This window comes from Macaca fascicularis, chromosome 1 (genome assembly GCF_037993035.2).
Source record: "Macaca fascicularis isolate 582-1 chromosome 1, T2T-MFA8v1.1".
NCBI classification, from domain to species: Eukaryota; Metazoa; Chordata; class Mammalia; order Primates; family Cercopithecidae; genus Macaca; species Macaca fascicularis.
Window position 1 is genome coordinate 233,951,981 of NC_088375.1, and position 20,359 is coordinate 233,972,339.

A 20,359-nucleotide genomic window follows, 5' to 3' on the forward strand; every position below is an offset into this window, starting at 1 on the left:
AAAGTAAATTGAAAATGGATTATGGCAAGATATGAAAACAACCTGAATGTCCATAGAAATATAAGTGAATATAGAAAATGTCATATAGTTGCACACCATGGTTTGTGTCTCAATCCCAATACTTTGGGAGGCTGAGACTGAAAGACTGCCTTAGGCCAGGAATTCAAGATCAGCCTCGGTAACACAGTGAGATCTCATGTCTACAAAACAACAAAAAAATTAGCTGGGCATAGTGGTACACTTCTGTAGTCCTAGCTACCCAGGAGGCTGAGGAGGGAGGATTTACTTGAGCCCATGAGGTTACAGTTGTCTATGATTGTGCCACTACACTCCATCCTGGGTGACAGAGTGAGATCCAGCAGCAGGATTGTCTGGGTGGCCCTTTTCTCTGGGGAGAGGCTGGTGCTGTGAAGGTGCTGCGAGCGCCTCTGCTTAAATGAAAGGATTACCATGTGTGTACCCGAGAGCAGCGTGAGTCTCGTAAGGCAGACGTCCCTAATTTTTGGAAAACACAATAGGAACAGCTGGGTTTCACACTTTTCCATGTGTGAACTCATTTTTCTAGATAACTTTGGCCTAGTCGATTGTGTGGTCTCAGTGTTTGTCATCAAAACAGGTATCTCCCAATAGTCCAACCTTGGTAATCACTTGAATTTGTATCTTCCAAATCTTGCAGTAAAATTAGAGGTTAGGCTTCCAAGTAACGATTTTGCGGGGACACACACTTTTAGACCATAGCCGAAGTGGTCTGTAGTCCTGTCAACAGGACTTTTAGTGAGCTCTTCTTTCTTTTGAACTGTGAACTTCACAAGTGTTGCTCTTTTTTTTTTTCCTTCTATTTTAGGTGCGACATGATGGCTAGAGTGGGTTGGAGTTGGGTATTTCCCTTCACCTAGGTCATTGAAGCTGTTAATACCACATCAGGCTAGGCTCTGGTTAAGAAGCAATGCAGTACTCTTTCATATTTCAAAATGATTTGCCTTTTCCCCGCCTGCCTGCAGGTGGAAGCAGGAGGGGAGCTGTCTCCAGTATTTACTGTAGGAGGCTACTTAAGCTCCTAGTGGTAAATTTCACAGTACTGTGGAGTCACCCTCATGACTGGGTCCCCCTGGAGTTTTTAACTTCTGGAGTTGTTCGCACTGAGCCTCTCACAGTTTGTCAGTTACCGTTCAGAATTTCCTCCTCCTGCACTGGTTCCCATGGTGATTTTTGCTAGTGAATCTCTGTTCTTGTTTTTGCCTGTCTAGATCTCCAATCTTGGGGCAGTGGATTGTCCTGTGTTCTCCCTCCCTTACAGATCCAAGAAGAGTTGCTGATTTTTCAGTTTCTTCAGCTTTTCATTTGTTGTTAAGATGGAATGATGACTTTCAAGCTTCTTACATGCAGACATAGAAACCCGGAATGTGTTTCTAAAAGTACATTGTGTATGTCCATGTGCGAAATTGAAGAATTTTTCTTTATAGAACTGTGAATATGGTTATATTAGTATACTTATTAATATTGAGCTTTATTTGTAGAATAATCTTCGAAAGTTTGTCTTGGTCAGTGTTTCTGTAGATTCTGCATTTGTTCATTTTTTCTTTTAATCTCTTAAACTGTGATGGCTACGATTACCTTACAAATTCTGATACTTCCCACATATTTATCTTCTGCTTAGATATCTTTTCTGAACTCTGGAATTGTATATCCAGTTGCTAGTTGGACATCCCCACATACGGTACCTCAGATGTTTCCAATATGATCTAAGTCTGTGTCACTTCTGGTCGTCATATTTTTAATTTTCTAAATTTGCAGTGCCATTACCTCACTAGACATGATTCTGCATCATCTGAAAGTGAAACTCCCCATTTTACCCTCTGCACAGCAAATTAGCACCAAATTCTTTTTCTTTTCCCCTTTTCCTTTTTAAGGATTGCTTCCCTGTTCTGTATTCTTACTGCTCTGTGATAGGATGAATGTGGTCATCTATCACTCTGTTTTCTTCCCCTCTGAATCTCCCCAAAGTCCTTACCCATTCTCCCTCTAGGCGACTGTGAAAATGCATATTTGGTCATGTAACATACTTGTTCTTACAGGTATTTACACGCATTACACTCACAGATGAGGGTAAACATTACACAGATTTACACATTATTTACACCCGGTGGTTAGGGAAATAGGAGTGTGCACCCTAAGGGTGGACACAAGCAGTCATTGGGCATGAGGAAGGAAATGTTCAGATGCTTATGTACATTATTTTAATTTATAAATAATTTTAAAATAACTTTTGGAGTTAGGTCAGATATTTACATGCAGACTCACTCCATAATCAGTTCCTTCAGTGTTGTGTTCTCTCTCATCACAGCCCGGGATCATTCAGCTAGACATGGTGCTGTGTGCAGTTCCGTTAATATGGTATGTGTTCTTCGTGTCCTTATGACTAGACTCCAGTGTTGCCTCAAAGTCACGAGAACACATGGTTCACATGAAGTACTAAGCATCTTTGGTTTTTCAATGAAGTGCAACTTTCTAATGCAATATAGAACTGTATTTTCTCCTTTCTTACTGCAGTCGACATTAAACTTATGTCTCTACTAATTCATCTATCATGTTGTTCTAGGTATGTGTTTATAATTTTTGTCATCATACCAGATCACAGAATTTTTTTCTACTTTTATCTTTCACAATAAGGATGATTCTACATCTACAAGGTAAACTTTGTAATCTATTTTATTAACAAAACATGATAGTGGCAGGATACTTCTACTATGCTTGTTCTTTCTCCATATAGAGTACAGAGAAGCTACAGTTTATGTAAGATACACATAAGAGACATGCCGCTACAGAAGAATGAACTCTGACATTCCTATCTTGTGACCCTGGGCTGATGACTTGAGGAGAAATGTGCCATTACAGGGGTTGGTGTCCTTTGAGGAGGTGGCCGTGCACTTCACCTGGGAGGAGTGGCAGGACCTGGATGATGCGCAGAGGACACTATACAGGGACGTGATGCTGGAGACCTACAGCAGCCTGGTGTCACTGGGTGAGTGAAGCTGCCCAGTAACCCCCAGAAGCAACACTTACTTCCATGTTGGTAAGTATAGGAAGCATTTATAAGGTTTAATGCTATTCCATGTGAAGAATGTGTCAACCCTCTCTAACAAAAGATTCAAATAGGCTCCTTCATTATACAGCTTCTGAAACCGAGCTGTTGTCATTCTGAAAAGGACCTTACTTTGCAGTTTGGCTAAGTCCTCCATTATTTCCCATTACCAGGCCATTGCATTACCAAACCTGAGGTGATCTTCAAGTTGGAGCAAGGAGCAGAGCCATGGTTAGGAGAAGAATGGGCAAACCAGTGCCTCTCAGGTTAGTCAACTGCATCCCGGGCAGGGAAGCCAGGAAGAGTAAAGCCCAGCAGATATTTGCATCGTTGACTTGTTTTCACCACTTTTTCTCCCAGGTCCCATACCTGAGGACAGCTGATCTTTATGCATCAAACATGTGAATTCTATCATCTCCAAGGAGGGCTTTCATGCATATATCCCTGCATTTTATTTTGCGAATATTTTAAAATATTTACTCAATCTAGTCCCTACCTTGCTCTTAGACATGTTTTTTTGCTATTCATTTCTCAATTTTCTCAGTTGTTTTCTTTTCCTCCATTTTCATGGACTGTTTTTTTTCCCCCGGACATTTATTCATACATCCGTTGATTCTTTCAACACATCTTAATCGAGTAGCTTGTAAGCCATGGTAACTTTATACTTGGCGTTTATAACAGCAATGGTCAAAATAATGTCTTTTTTCATAAAGTGTACTTTGTGATAAGAGAAACAAAATGATATATGTTAAGTAGTTGTAAAAGAACCATGTGTAATATTTAACCAGAGTGAGTAAAAAAGGGATAAAATTTAGGAAAGATGGTAAGACAATGCAGTGTTAGAGGCGTTGTTAACTTTGGCATAGCTCCAGTTCAATTTAACTCTTTTCCAATTGTGGCACATAGTAGGTGAATATAAATATATATGTAAAGAGTGGACATCACAATTGGAGATACAAACTTAAAAATCGGTAAGTCAAAGCTGGTGTTTAGAATCATAATTATAGAGGAGGTCACCTAGGGAGTTGAACAAAAAATAAGAACAATCTCATAGTGAGGCTTTTTTTATAATGACATCAGAAATCCTTACAGTGAGGAGGACCCAGCATAAGAGCATGGAACAGGATAGGCCTGGAATTTGGAAGAGAACCAGGAGGTTCTGGATTCCAAAGCCTATTGAAGCAAAGGTTTCATGTTGAAGGGCTGAGATTTCTGTTTGGCAGTAGACAATGAGAAGTGTACAAGAGACCCCATTTTTCTCTAAAACTAGGAGACAGCTGAAACTTGAACACACAAAAGCCTTCAGAAGCATTGAATTATGAAGCAGGGATGGATGTGCCAAGAATTTGGGGGGAGAATATCAGGTCTATTCATCTCGGAAGGAGCCAATAAATGATTTTTCAAAGATGGTGAACCCCACCCGAGTTCCAGAACTGAATCCTTAGGACCAGCAGGGAGGGGATGCCCACAGTGGTGGAGTGGAGCTTCATGTATCTATTACAGTTCTGAGAAGCTAAGCGAGTCAGGTTAAGTTAGAAATTTGAAAGAGGCAGTCTTCACCTAGTTTGGAGGAGAGATTTTGTATTTGAAAAATGCCCAGATGCCTATAGACATTCCCAGGGAAGCATGAAAGCTAAAGAAACACTGGTGTAAAATCTGGTCCTGAAGACAAGTGGCCATGGTGGGCACCTGCAGGTAGCTGATCCTTATCATCTTCAAGACGGAATGAGAAAAATAGCACAAGATGCCTCCCATTGTTACAAGAATGAAATGGAGAAAAACAATAGAGAAAACAGTTGGCAGGTGATAAGCCCTTAGGGGAAAATTACAACTAGGTGTAGGTGAATATTTTTTACCAAATATTTTTAATGAAACAACAGTGAAAAACATAATTTCACATTAGAAAATCTAGTAATGTAATTTCTTAAGTTAGTAGGAACAGCCATGTGCTTATAAAACCAGTCCTGATTATTGATTTTTAAAGAATCTTATGCCACTAGGAGAGAAAATAACTTCATTGAGTCTTTATATAAGCATTCCATAACAAATGCTTGTGTGTGGTTCATGGATTTTTGTTTTGCTTTTTCTTTGTTACAGGTGTCCAGACAGTTGATATAATTGAAAGAAGCCAGGAAATTCATCATAGACATATATGGCAAGTTGCAGTCACCAACAGCAAAACATCAACCAAGGAAACAGTTGAATTAGGAAAAATACTTAATTTGAGCTTAAACCATATTCCAGATGTGATGGTAAATAATGCACACTATTCAGGAATGAGGCCTGAGGAGTTAAATGTAAGTCAGAACATACATATCTCGATTGAGCCTCATGAAATGCAGGCAGGAGGAAAACCTGATGCTCGAAGTATAACTGGGAAATCTCTCACGTGTCATGAGTATTTTAGTCACCATAACAAGATTCATATGGAGCAGCAGCTTTTTGAGTATAGTAGACAAGGAAAAGCCTTCAGCACTGAGGCAGAGAAGGGTCATGGTGGAAAGACTCCATGTACCTATAGTGAGCGTGGGAAATCCTGTGATAAGTCAGCACTCACTTGCCGGAAGATAAATGTCGAATGTTGTGTATGTGGGAAAGTGTTCTGTAAAAAGTCTAAGCTTACCAAACATCAGAAAATACACACAGGAGAGAAACCCTATAAATGTGTACTATGTGAGAAATCCTTCATTAAGAAATCATACCTTGCAAATCATCAGAGAACACATACACGGGAGAAACCCTTTGCATGTACCAAATGTGAGAAATCGTTCTGTCAGAAGTCAAACCTAATTGTTCATCAGAGAATCCACACAGGGGAAAAGCCCTATGAATGTCATGAATGTGGGGAAACCTTCTGCCAAATGTCAGCCATTATTTATCATCACAGAATACACACAGGAGAGAAACCTTATGAATGTATGGAATGTGGGAAAACCTTCTACCAGAGGTCAGCCCTCAATGTACATCAGAGAATTCACACAGGAGAGAAACCATATAGGTGTAATGAATGTGGGGAAACCTTTTATCAGAAGTCAGTCCTCACTGTACATCAGAGAATTCACACAGGTGAGAAGCCATATGAATGTAAAGAATGTAAGAAAGCTTTCTACCATAAGTCAGCCCTCACAGTACATCAGAGAACTCACACAGGTGAGAAGCCATATGAATGTAAAGAATGCAGGAAAACTTTTGCTCAGAAGTCAAAACTTACTGTACATCAGAGAACTCACACAGGAGAAAAACCCTATGAATGTAATGAATGTGGAAAAACATTTTGCCTGAATTCAGTTCTCATTATACATCAGAGAACTCACACAGGTGAGAAACCATATGAATGTAATAAATGTGGAAAAACCTTTAGCCAGAAGTCAAACCTCAGGATGCATCAGGGTACTCACACAGGTGAAAAACCCTATGAGTGTAGTGAATGTGGGAAAACCTTCTACCAGAAGGCAGTTCTCACTAAACATCAGAGGACTCACACAGGGGAAAAACCCTATGAGTGTAATGAATGTGGGAGAACTTTTAGCCAGAAGTCAAACCTGAGGATGCATCAGAGTACTCACACAGGGGAGAAACCCTACGAATGTAATGAATGTGGAAAATCCTTCTACCAGAAGTCAGTGCTCACCACACATCAGAGAACTCACACAGGAGAAAAACCCTTCAAGTGTAACGAATGTGGAAAAACCTTTCGTCAGAGGGCGAACTACAGCAGGCATCAGAAAACTCACACAGGACAGAAGCCTAATAAATGTAATGGATGTAGGGAAACCTTCTTCCAGAAGTCAGCCCTCACTGTACATGAAAGAATTCACATGGGGAAGAAATCCCATGAATGTAAGGAATGTGGGAAAATGTTCTACCAGAAGTCATCCCTCATGATACATGAAAGAATTCACACAGGGGAGAAGCCGTATGAATGCAAAGAATGTGGGAAAAGCTTTTGCCAGAAGTCAACTCTCAATAGACATCAGAGAATTCACACACATGAGAAACCATATGAATGCAAAGAATGTAGGAAAGCTTTCTACCAGAAGTCAGCCCTCACTGTACATTACAGAACTCACTCAGGTGAAGAGGCCTGTTAACATACTAAAGGTGTGAAAAGCCTTAGTAGCAAATGAAATCCTACAGCATATCAGTGGATGCATACAGGAAATAAACCCTGTGCATGTAACCAGTGTGAGAAATCCTTCAACCACAAGTCAAGCCTTAATACCCATCAGAGAAGTCACACAGGGAAAGCCCTGTGGCTGTATGAGTGTTGGAAACACCTTTTAGCAGAAGTCAGACCTCAGGAGGCATCAAGAAATTCTCACAAGGGAGAAAGCCTAAGAGTGTAATGAATGTGGGCTGGGCGCGGTGGCTCACACCTCTAATCCCAGCATTTTGGGAGGCCGAGGAGGGCAGGGAGGCCGAGGAGGGTGGATCATGAGGTCAGGAGATGGAGAACATCCTGGCTTACACGGTGAAACCCCGTCTCTACTAAAAATACAAAAAAGCTAGCCGGGCGAGGTGGCGGGCACCTGTAGTCCCAGCTACTCAGGAGGCTGAGGCAGGAGAATGGCATGAACCTGGGAGTTGGAGGTTGCAGTGAGCCGAGATGGTGCAACTGCACTCCAGCCTGGGCGACAGAGCGAGACTCCAATCTCAAAAAAAAAAAAAAAAAAAAAAGTGTAATGAGTGTGCAAAATCCTTTTGTCTGAAGTAACACCTCAGCAGGTATTAGGGAATTCACACGAGAGAAATCCTGTGTGTCAGAGACTGGCTAAATGTGTTCTACAAAATTCACACCTTTTTCTGTTGGACACACGGCATTTCTCAGCCCTCTGTTTTTGTGGCTGCATCAGATAACAGCTCTGCAGTAGAATATGTACCCATGTGGCTGGGAGTGGTAGCTCACGCCTGTAATCCCAGCACTTTGGGAGGCTGAGTTGGGCAGATCACGAGGTCAGGAGTTTGAGACTAGCCTGACCAATGTGGTGAAACCTCATTTCTACTAAAAAATAGAAAAATTAATAGCCAGTTATGGTGGTGTGCACCTGTAATCCCAGCTACTCTAGAGGTTGAGGCAGGAGAATTGTGTGAACCCGGGAGGCAGAGGTTGCAGTGAGCCAAAATTGCGCCACTACACTCCAGCCTGGGCGACAGAGCAAGACTCCGTCTCAAAAACAAAACAAAACAAAGTATGCAAGTGATGATCCTTACGGGCCTGGCCCTTACACAGGACGACATAAAACCTTCCACATTTTCTCAGATCCTGTGGTACTGAAGTGCTGAGGACCCCTGTGATGGCCTTGGGAGCCATAGGTGGGAGAAGATGGCTGCTTTAAGACTGAAGGAATCACATACACCTACTGTGTCCCAACAAAAATTAAAAATAAAAATATCAAACAAAAATGTCTATCCTTGGCTTACTCCTTTAGGACGTGTGTTAATCCATGGTAAGTGGTGCACACAAGTGTGGCAACGTTTTTTTCCTGAGTACAGTAGTTTAATGGGGAAGAGCAGTATTGAAGAACGTGTCAAAGACAGACACCTGCTGAGGCAAGGTAAGGTATACAGGATCTTGACGAATAGGATTTTGCAGCAGTGGAGTGACACGGCTCGATTCCAAATACGGCATGGTGAAATGGGAATGTGTAACAAGGGAGCAGGGTTAGGGTCACTCAGGGTCACGGCCTAGAATCCAAAGATAGGTTTACAATTGTTATGGTGAGATTTAGGGTTGCTGTCAGCGTGAGGGTTAGGATTAGGGTATAATGTTGGGGTTGGGGATGGCATTAGCATAAGGAGTTAGAGTTTAGGGGTTGTGGTTAGGATTAGAATAGATTATGGATTAGGATACGTCAGCTTTGGGATTTGGGTTGCGGTTACATTTTAAGGTTAGGGTTAATGTTTTGCATTAACAGCAGTTACGGTGAGGGGTTGCTGTTGGATTAGGGTTAGGGTTTAGGGTTTGGGTTAGGGTTATGGGCTACAATTAGAGGGTTTGTGTTACGGTAAGGGTTGGGGTTAGGGTTAAGGCTTAGAATTAGGATGAGGGTTAGGGTTAGAAGGTTAGGGATGTGTGTTCAGGTTACGGATAGGGGTTGGGGTTAAGGTTTAGGGTTGGGGGTTGGAGTTAGGGCTAGGGTTAGGGGTTAGGGTTAGGGTTAGGGTTGTTAGGGTTTAGGACTTAGGGTTAATGCTAGGATTAGGCTTGAGGTTAGGTATTAGGTTCAGGGCCGGGGCTGGGGTCAGGGTCATGGTTAGGGGTAAAGGTTAGGCATAGGGTTGGTTTAAAGTTAAGTGTAGGGGTAGGGCTAGGGTTTGGTTTAGGGATTAGGGTTAAGGTTAGGGGTTAGGGTCAAGGTCCTGGTCGGGGCTTGCAGTTAGGGTTTGGGCTTCGGGTTAGGGCTACAAGTTAGGGTTAGAGCTAGGTCTGTGCTAAAGCTAGGTCTTGGGTTAGGGCAAGGGTTTGGGTTAGTGATTAGGGTTTAATGCTAGGTGTTGGGGTTCCTGGTTAGTATTAGGGTTAGGGTTAAGAGGGCTATGGTTTAGGGTTAAGTGTTAGGGCTAGTGGTTAGGGTTAGGGCTAAGGGGTTCGGTGTTAGGGTTCGGGTTGGATTAGGGTTAGGGCCAGGGGCTGAGGTTAGGGTAGCTTTAGGGTTAGGGTTGTTAGGGTAGGGGTCGGGGGTCAAGTGTTAGGGTCAACGTCATGTTCAGCATTAAAGGGTCAGTGGTCCAGTTAGGATTGGGCTAGGGTTAGGGCTAGTGTTAGGACAGGGTTAGGGTCAGTGATTAGGGTTTGGGTTACGGTTAGGTTTAGAGGTTAGGTTTAGGGGTTAGGTTTTGGGGTTGGGTTAGGGTTAGGGTAGGGTTAGGTTTAGTGTAGGGTAGCAGCTAGGGTTAGATGTTTGGGTTAGGTTGGGGTTGGGTTGGGGTTAGGATTAGGGCTAGGCCTAGAGTTAGGTTTTATTGTTAGAGTTAGGGGTTGGAGTTGCGTTTGCGGGTATGTATTGAGTTTATGATTATGGGTTGGGGTTGGTGTTAGGGTTAGGGTTCATGTTAGTGGTTAAGGTTAGGGTTTGGTGGTAGGGGTTAGGGTTGCAGTTGGTGTTGGTTTTGGATTGGGGTTAGTGGTTTAAGTTAGGCATAGATTTGGAGTTGGAGTTGGGGCTAGGGTTTAGGGTTAGGGTAGGCTTAGTGGTTAGGGTTCGGTGGTTAGAGTGTTAGTGTTAAAGGTTATGATTCGGGTTGCGGTTGTTCGGGTTTGGGTTAAAATTAGGTTTAGTGGGTTAGGGTTAAGGTAGGGTTAGGGGCAGTGGGTTGAGGGTTAGTGTTAAGGGTTAAGGGTTAGAGTTGGGGTTGTGTTAGGTTAGAGTTTGGTGTTGCAGTTGGGGTTCGGGTTTGGGTTAGAGTTAGGTTTAGGGGTTTAGGGGGTCAGTGGTATGGTTTGGGTTAGAGTTTAGGGTTAGGGTTATGGGTTAGGGCTAGGCCTATTAGTAGTGCTAGGCTAGGTGTTATGGTTAGGGTTGGGTTAGTGTTAGGTGTTATGGGTCAGGGTCAGGGTCAGGGTCAGGGTAAGCGTCAGGGTCAGGGCCATGGCCAGGTCCAGGGGTTAGGGGTTAGGGGTTAGGGTTAAGGGTTAGGGTTTGGGGTTTGGATTAGGTCTAGGGCTTGCACTAAGTGTTAGGATTAGGGGTTAGAGTTAGGGATTAGGGTTAGAGCTCGGGCCGTGGCTTTTTGTTAGGGGTTCAGGGTTCAGGTTCATGGTTAGAGTTAGGGTTTAAGGGCTTGGGTTGGGAGTTAGCATTGGGGTTAAGGTTTGGAGTTGGGGTTGGGTTAGGCTTAGGGTTATGGTTTAGGGTGTTAGGGTTTAGGGTTTGGTTAGGGTTGGGGCTAGGGCTATGGCTAGGGGTTATGGTTAGGGTTAGGTTATAGGTTAGGTTTCGGGTCAGGGTCACGGTAGTGTTTGGGTTAGGATTTAGGGCTAGGCTAGTGGTTAGGGTTGGGGTTTAAGGTTAGCAGTTAGGGTTAGTGGTTAGGGTAGAGTTTTGTGTTGGGTTTAGGGTTACAGGCCTGAGCCATGGTGCCTGGCCTCGTCATGTTGATAAATTTGGAAATATGGTGCAAAAAAAATTACAACTTGACTTCAGATAAATAAAACTTATATAAGACCTAATTAATTAGTGAAGGGGTGATTATCCTCATTGCTTCAACATTTAGCGGTAGAATTTGACCTGTTCTTAAACTTGCCAATAATAAATGTTTCACAGTGGATTGCTGTAATGTTAGTGCAGTGCTCCCATCCATCAACGCTGCCATACTCAATGCCTAATATTATTGTAGTTAATTTTTTTTTTGTCAATAGGTTTTTGGGGAATATGATGGGTTTTTAAAAACTTCAATAGGTTTTTGGGGAACGGGTAGTATTTTGTTATATGAATACATTGTTTAGTGGCGATTTCTGAGATTTTTGGTGTAACTGTCACCCAAGTGTACCCAATGTGTAGTGTTTTATCCGTCACCACACCCACCCCACCACTCCCAGCCTTTCCCCCGAGTCCCCGAAGACCATTGTATCATTCTTATGCCTTTGCATCCTCTTAGCTTAGCTCCCACTTATGAGTGAGAGCATACAATGTTTGGTTTTCTATTCCTAAGTTACTTCACTTTTTGCTGTGTATGCATTATTTCATTCCATCTTATGGCTGAGTAGTATTCCGTGGTAAATATATATACCACATTTTCTTTATTGACTTATTGATTTATGGGCATGTAGGCTGGTTTCAAATTCTTGCAATTGCGTATCGTGCTACTATAAACCTGCATGTGCAAGTATCTTTTTCATAGAATGACTTCTTTTCCTCTGGGTAGATACCCAGGAGTGGGATTGCTGGATCAAATGATAGATCTGCTTTTACTTCTTTTGGAAATCTCCTCACTCTTTTCCATAGCTGTTGTATTAGTTTACATTCCCTCCAAAAAATGTAAAAGTGTTCCCTTTTTACCACATCCATGCCATCATCTATTATTTTTTGATTTTTTGATTATGACCATTCTTATAGGAGTGAGGTGGCATTGTATTATATTGTGGTTTTAATTTGCATTTCCCTGATAATTGGTTATGTTGAGTATTTTTTCATGTGTTTGTTGGCCAGTTGTAGATCTTCTTTTGAGAATTGTCTATTCATGTCCTTAGCCCACTTTTTGACGGCACTTTTTTTCTTGCTGGTTTGTTTGAGTTCCTTGCAGATTCTGGATATTAGTCCTTTAATCAGAAGTATAGATTGCGAAGATTTTATCCCACTCTATAGGTTATCTGTTTACTCTGCCGATTATTTCTTTTTATTGTGGAGAAGCTTTTTAGTTTAATTAAGTCCCATCTATTTATCTTTGTTTTAGTTGCACATGTTTTTTGGGTTATTGGTCATGAAGTCTTTGCCTAAGCCAATGTCTAGAAGGGTTTTTCCAATATCATCTTCTAGAATTTTTATGGTTTCAGGTATTAGATTTAAGTCCTTGATCCATCTTGAGTTGATTTTTGTATAGGGTGAGAAATGAGGATCCACTTTGATTCTTCTGTGTGTGGCTTGCTATTTATCCGAGCACCATTTGTTGAATAGGGTGTGCTTTCCCTGCTTTATGTTTTTGTTTGAGTTGTTGATGATTAGATGACTGTAAGTATATGGCTTTATTTCTGGGTTCTCTATTATGTTCCATTGATCTGTATGCCTATTTTTATACTAGTACCATGCTGTTTTGATGACTATGGCCTTATAGTATAGTTTGAAGTCAAATTCTATATTTGTTCTTTTTGCTTAGTCTTGCTTTGGCTATCAGACTCTTTTTTGGTTCTAGGCTTTTGTTACCTTAAGGTTTGTCCCTTATATGTCTTTTTTGGTTCCATATGAATTTTTCTAGTTCTGTGAAGACTGATATTGGCACTTTGATGGGGATTGCATTGAGTTTGTAGATTGCTTTTGGCTGTCTGGTATTTTCACAGTATTGATTTTACCCATCTATTAGCATGGGATGTGTTTCCATTTGTTTGTATCTATTATTTCTATCAGCAGTGTTTTGTAGTTTTCCTTGTAGATACCTTTGGCCTCTTCAGTTAAGTATTCAAGATATAATTAAGATTTTATCTGCAAAGATTGCATGCAAGTTACAATTATAGGAATATACTATTATAATTATAGGAATTATAATATTCCTAAGGTTTTTATTGCAGCTATTATAAAAGGGGGTGAGTTCTTGATTTGATTCATGGCTTGATTACTGTTAGTGTATAGCAGAGCCACTGATTTGTATTAATTTAATGATTTACATTAATTTTGTATCCTGAAACTTCGCTGAATTCATTTACCAGTTCTGGTAGCTTTTGGGATGAGTCTTTAGGGTTTTCTAGGTATACGATCATGTCATCAGCAAAGAGCGACAGTTCGACTTCCTCTTTACAGATATGGATAACCTTTGTTTCTCTTATCTGATTGCTCTGGTGAGGACTTCTAGTACTATGTTGAATAGAAGTGGTGAAAGTGGGCATCATTGTCATGTTCTAGTTCTCAGGGGGAATGCTTTCAACTTTTCCCCATTCAGTATAATGTTGGCTGCATGTTTGTCATATATGGCTTTTATTACCTTAAGGTATGTGCCTTCTATGTTGATTTTGCTGAGGGTTTTAATCGTAAAGGAGTTCTGGATTTTTGTCAAATGCTTTTTCTATGTCGATTTTGCTGAGGGTTTTAAGTGATGCTGGATTTTGTCAAATCCTTTTACTGTGTCAATTGAGATGATCATGTGATTTTTGTTTTTAATGCTGTTTATATGGTGTATCACATTTGTTGACTTGCAGATGTTTAACTGTCCCTGCATTGCTGGTTTCTCTTCAGATCGTGTACATCTTTCACCTTATGATGGATAATTTTATTTGCCAAGTTGGGTTGCCTGATACTTGGTTAAACATTCTGTGTGTGTCTGTGAGGGTGTTCCTTGATGAGATGAACATTTGAATATGTAGACTTAGTAAAGTGGTTGCCCTCCCCATTGTGAATGAGCCTCATCCAATCCATTAAAAACCCAAATAAAACACAAAGGTAGAGGAAGAGAGAATTCACTCTGTCTGATGATTTCAGAACTGAGATGTAGATCTTCTCTTGCCTTTGAAGTCAGACTTGGACTGTAACTTATGCCATCAGCTTTCCTGGCTCTCAGGACTTTAGACTTGGACTGGAATTCCACCATTGGCAGTCCTGGGTCTCCAGCTTACTGACTGCAGGTCCTGGAAATTCTTAGCCTCCATAACCACATGAGCCAATTCCTTATAATAAACCTATATACATATTCATGCAACTGGTAAATATTTTGTTGTTATAGATTTGGATAACATGTTCTGTTTTGTACCTATTTTAACAGAGTCTCAGTCACAGCCTGCCTTCATCTCTGAAGGGACCAGGTGACCCATGAAATGCCTTGGCAGCCTTGTCATTGCATGCAGGCTTCACAGACAAGATCACACTACAACCACCTTTCTGCAGGAGCACAGGTGTGACATACTGATCACATCATTCTCAGAGAAAATTCATTTTACACACTAAGGACACACAGACACAAGGAGGCTTCCACAAAGGGAATGGACCTTTCTCCAGCACAATAGTGCAAGGGCGTGCCACTTTGCTTCAATTCCTGAAAATGCCTTGGTAAACATGCGGCTGCTCTATTCCCGACACTTTCAAGAAACAGTTATTGATTCTCTGAGCGTCCACAAGGTTAATAGAAGCCCAACATTCTTTAATTTGTGTTTTGTTTTTTGGAGACACAGTCTTGCTCTGTCACCCAGGCTGGTATGAAGTGGCGTGATCTCAGCTCACTGCAGCCTCGACCTCCAGAGCTCAAGAAATTCTCCCATCTCAGCCTTCCAAGTAGATAGGACCACAGGTGTGTGCCACCACACTCAGCTAATTTTTTTTTTTTTGGTAGAGAAAAGGTCTTGCCATGTTACCCAGGCTGGTCTTGAACTTCTGGGCTCAAGTGATCCTGGAATCTGCCCAAATTTAAATTAACAGGAGCTCCTATGAATTCCATCAGAGAACACACTGCAGGTGCTTGAGCAACCTCTTCTCATGCTTCCTGAAGTATCTGGGTTGCATATGGTGGCTATAAGTTGTCCATGGGCTTCTGATGTAGAAAACAAACCTGCCCCCTTTTGGCCCTGTGCTGTACAGCATCAGGGCAGTAATTGCTGACCACATACTGGACCATCTGGAAACAGAGGGCTCTGTGTCCATGTCCATGAGCCTTCATGCCCATCTGGCCATCAAGCCTTGGGAAGCAGCACCCCACAGCCTTGGCACAGCTGCAGAGACCTCCTTGCCTCAGGATGGAGTCAAATCTGGAACCCCTGCCATTCTCATCTACAGGAAGCACTGGCCTCCTCCATCCTCAGGTTGTGGTGCTGGTACTGGCCGCCTCCATCCTCAGACTGTGGTGCTGGAAGTCACCCTTCTCCCAGGCCCCTTGGGATCCCCTGAGTGACCAGCAATGAAGTTCATCTGCCTTCTGAATGGATGCCATCATCGGACATGATGGAGCTCAGTGGGATGCTGCTGCCTTCCCTCCCTCAGCTAGGATGTCCCTGATAAAGGATGACACCCAAGCCTCAGCATGACCAGCCAAACTTCAGATGGTCATCTCAGCACTGATGCTGGGCCAACAATTAGCCCTATTTGTACATTTTTACAAACTTTTTGGCAATTGCCAAGAATTGTCCACCTCCCCTCCCCATTGAATTAAAGAAACTTCTTGTCTCAGGGATATTCAGAATATCAGTCAAGGTAACAGACGCCTTTATTTTAACCAGGGACACAGTACGGATCTTACAGGGACACTCCTTATCCCCTGCAGAGTTCCAGACACTACTGATGGGGACCAAGGCAACATTTCATCAGAAAACACAGTGCTGGACTTGTGAAGAAGATGTCCAGTAGAGTTTCCGCTGCCCCTATCGGCTGCAGGCAGCTGCTTTAGTTGAGAGATAGACTGAGCCCCTCAAAGAATTCCTATTTAAGTTACAAAGTAGCGAGAGGATGACCTGCTGGGTTCCACTATTGCCACAGACTTTGGTTACTCTAAGTTCATACTCCTTAGGAAAGTGCACTTTTTGCACCAGTGCTACACAGTTCTCTCAGTTGCCTTTAATGGACATCAAAGAGTTCGCATTTTTGACAACCATTCAGTCCTGGACTGTCCAAGGGGTGGAGGTAGCTCCGTACAGGAAGCTGCCTGCTGCATGTGGATCAGTAATATCAGACTTGTCCACCAACTCACTGGAAACATGAAAACCAACGCATGGGGAATGCATAACGTCACCCAGATATTTACGAACACGCTTGTCCTGCTAGAGGTCCCGGATCTCTAAACCAGTGCATGGGGAATGCAGGACATCACCGAAATATTTACGAACACACTTGTGCTGCCAGAGACCCCAGATCTCTAAACCAATGCATGGGGGAATGCATGACGTCACCCAGATATTTACGAACATGCTTGTCTTGCCAGAACCAATGCATGGGGAATGCATGAAGTCACCCACATATTTACAAACACAGTTGTGCTGCCAGAGGCCTCCTTTCTTGCCTCCTGCGAAACAAATGGGGGCAGTAGCTTTACATCTGCTTCCACATTTCATTACTCATAACTGTGGCCTTACTAATCTCTCATGCCCCAAGCACTTATTACAGTGTCTCAACAGCCTTCTCTCAGCCTCTTAAAAAATTAGTCATCATTAAAATAAATATCTGATGTTAAAGCATCAGGGGTCAATTGTATTGTGACACCTAAAATTTCATACAGCACCCCACCAGGTCCTCAGCATAATGGCTTTCATGCCCCCACCAGACTGCAAAACTCTTTGAAATAGTCAAACATATCCCTCAAGGGACCAGGGGTTTCCCCACACTCTGATTTCTACGAGGCCTGCCTCCCTCACCCTCTGCTTCAGAATGCAATCCCCGGGTAGACCTGCATAGATGCAGTGTCTTCCTCTGCTGGGCAGAGTATGTGTGACGAATAAATTACTGTGAATTTCGTCTACTCAGTGTTTGTTGTGTCTGCAGCCATTCCCAGAATCCTAGGGCAACACTAGCTTCACCAATGGGGTAAACAGGAAGGAACCCAACTAGGAATTGCCTTTTTAAAAAAATCCCTTCCCACCCTCTTAGTTATGTAATGCAGGCATTTTTATAGCTCTTTTGCTCATTCCATTATCTGAGGTCAGCCACTGATATTTAACCCACCCTTAGCCTCGGAGGAGGGCAGAGGAATGCTGGTCATGTTGATTTCCCTAGCGGCAACATGGTTTCCTCCTGTGCCACTGAAGTTCTCTCCTCCTTTAGCTGGATGCTCAGTCGGTTGCATTTCACTCATCTTTGCAGATTGTTAGGAAGATGAGACTCAGCTTTCATTTCTGATGTTGCCATAGAGAAGACTCTATGGTAATGTTTATTTACGCAATCGACTTTCTCTTTTTTCCCCCCAGAAATTGCAAACTGTTATATGAGAGACAGCTTTCTGGAGTCTGCAAACAAAGATTATCCTCCCTCTTTTGATGGCAAATTTCTTATATCCCCACCAACAATAAAATACATATGATTTTGGTATGTCATACTGATTGCCAACTACAAGTAAGAACATTCCTTGATTTTAAATCTAGATTAATTATGAAAATTTGGGTAGTCACAAAAAATTATGTACAAATTTATAGACCTCTTAGGATTAAATGAGTTACTATTAACTAATAATTATTGTGCACCTAGCATATGGCAGAAGCTTCCTGCATACTATTTCATTTTATACTGAAAACGATATTCTATGCAAAATGCTATAATTTCCCCGTGCCTCCAATTTGGACGTGATAAAACTGGGCCTCGTAAAGTTTTCACCCCAGAATTCTCTACTTAGTAAGAAGTAGAAGCAAGTCTAAACCTAAGTCATCTGATTTCAGAGCCCATATAGTTAAATGCTCTAAATGCAGCTTCCCGTGATGATGGTGACTGTGAGAGCCTGTCACATATGATGTAGGACCCCAGTGCTTCCCAGTAACATGTGCAAGATTAACCGGGGGATCTTATTAAAGTGCAAACTCATAGACCACACTTTGACTAGCTAAAATAAGAGCATTTAAGTGGGTGTCCAGGTGACAGTGCTAAGATGATACTGTTCATGTGGGCACTGGCTCACCATAATAACGAAGCTTAGGACCTCCAGTCCCTGCTGGAAAAAAAATACAGATACATAGGATGTGACTGTGAATATGGAATATCTGTTGTGTTCTGGACATTGTACTAGGCACTACAGATAAAAGGTCAAATAATCCCTTGTCTCTATCTGAAAGGGGTTTCCTACACAGTGGCTTCTGACTGCAGTGTAGATTTTCTCTTCTGACCTGGGAGAGTGAGCTCTACCTCAATATTGGTAACTGAACACTGCCCAGTGGGTTGGATGGGGGAGACCATAGCTAGCTGTGCTCCCACATAGGTATGACCATAGCATATCTCATGATGCCATTTCCGCCCTTGTCAAAAGGCTCCCTCCAGTATCATATGCACTCCCCACGATTATAAATTCTTCCTTCCCAGTGCCCCTGCGTTTTGCAAAGATAAAAACATAAGCCATATTCTTGACATTAATTATGAAATTGTCTTTTCACATATGTAAATTTGTCTATGGAATATATTGACTAAAATAGTAATTTTAATCATGCATATCTATTACAAACTTCGTGATATACTTTGCTATTTTTAAATTTCTTATGCTCTTATAAAATGTGTGTTCGGGACCCGCGTTGGCTTCCTTTTCTTCCCTCTGGCTAAACTAAACTAATAGATTAGTTTAGGCTGTGAGAAGAGATGGACGAAGTGGCTTCTGTAATGGATCGAGGCTGTGAGCAGAGGTGGACGAGGTGGCTACTGTAATGGGTCAAGGCTATGAGCAGAGATGGACGAGGTGGCTACTGTAATGGATCGAGGCTGTGAGCAGAGGTGGACGAGGTGGCTGCTGTAATGGATAAAGGCTGTGAGCAGAGATGGACGAGGTGGCTACTGTAATGGATCGAGGCTGTGACCAGAGATGGACGAGGTGGCTGCTGTAATGGATAAAGGCTGTGAGCAGAGATGGACGAGGTGGCTACTGTAATGGATCGAGGCTGTGACCAGAGATGGACGAGGTGGCTGCTGTAATGGATAAAGGCTGTGAGCAGAGATGGACGAGGTGGCTACTGTAATGGATAAAGACTGTGAGCAGAGATGGACGAGGTGGCTACTGTAATGGATCGAGGCTGTGAGCAGAGGTGGACGGGGTGGCTACTGTAATGGATAAAGGCTGTGAGCAGAGATGGATGAGGTGGCTGCTGTAATGGATAAAGGCTGTGAGCAGAGGTGGACGAGGTGGCTACTGTGATGGATCAGGGCTGTGCGCAGAGATGGACGAGGTGTCTATTGTAATGGATCAAGGATATGAGCATTGTGGGAAGTAGGATGGTAAATCTGTAAATATCAGAATGAATCCAAATTTATAGATTCAAAACGATTATAAAACAGTTCAAAATGAACTAAAAACAAGGCTCTGCACTTTGGGAGGTTGAGATGAGTGGATCGCTTGAACTCAAGAGTTCAAGACCAGCCTGGGCAACATGGAAAAAAACCATATCTACAAAACAAATTTTAAAAATTATCCAGTCGTGATGGCATGTGCTGAGGTGGGAGAATCGCTTGAGCCCAGAAGTTTGAAGCTGCCGTGAGCTGAGATTACACCACACTGCATTCCAGCCTAGGGAAAGACTGAAGCCCTGTCTCAAAAACAAAAAGAAAGATGGTTAAAAAAATCCTTCAAGTTATTCCTATCTGGTTTACATACAAAAGTAAGAGAGCTATTTACTTGCCCAAAAGTAGCTCCGTAATGCTGAAAGCAAAGTCAATTGTTCTAGCAGGTTCTGAAAAAAACTATCATATCACAGGGTTGAATGGCAATATCAAATAATAAATATAATGATCAAACCTGAAAGTGAATCCAGTTTAAGAGACCTCCAGAAGCCACTGTGTAGGAAACTCCTTTGAGATAGAGACAAGGGATTATTTGATTTCTTATCTCTAGTGTCTAGTACAATGTCCAGAACACAACAGATATTCCATATGCACAGTCACATCCTATGTATGTGTGTTTCTTTTCCAGCAAGGACTAGAGGTCCTAAGCTTTGTTTATATGGTGAGCCAGTGCCCAGATGAGCAGTAG

At 42.3% G+C, this 20,359-nt stretch overlaps 1 protein-coding gene and 1 long non-coding RNA gene across 15 annotated transcripts in view; both read left to right on the forward strand.

Moving 5' to 3' along the window:
* Positions 1–8,485, forward strand: part of LOC102117372 (uncharacterized) — a 32,137-nt gene extending 23,652 nt beyond the window's left edge. For 3 of the 14 annotated variants that reach the window (XM_074024350.1, XM_074024354.1, XM_074024329.1), the window contains 4 exons: positions 2,600–2,690; positions 2,771–3,022; positions 3,256–3,348; positions 5,180–8,485. In XM_074024350.1, the coding sequence (XP_073880451.1) occupies positions 2,989–3,022; positions 3,256–3,348; positions 5,180–7,173 (2,121 nt within the window). In that variant the 5' untranslated portion in view covers positions 2,600–2,690; positions 2,771–2,988 and the 3' untranslated portion in view covers positions 7,174–8,485. Of the gene's footprint in view, positions 1–2,599; positions 2,691–2,770; positions 3,074–3,255; positions 3,349–5,179 lie in introns of all 14 variants that reach the window. The other 11 variants (XM_074024339.1, XM_074024364.1, XM_074024323.1 and 8 more) reach the window with 7 other exon arrangements.
* Positions 8,486–14,888: 6,403 nt separating this feature from the next.
* Positions 14,889–17,164, forward strand: LOC141409126 (uncharacterized). The gene is made up of 2 exons (XR_012427902.1): positions 14,889–15,010; positions 15,493–17,164. It is a non-coding gene; the product is annotated as an uncharacterized lncRNA (long non-coding RNA).
* The last annotated feature ends 3,195 nt before the right edge of the window (positions 17,165–20,359 follow it).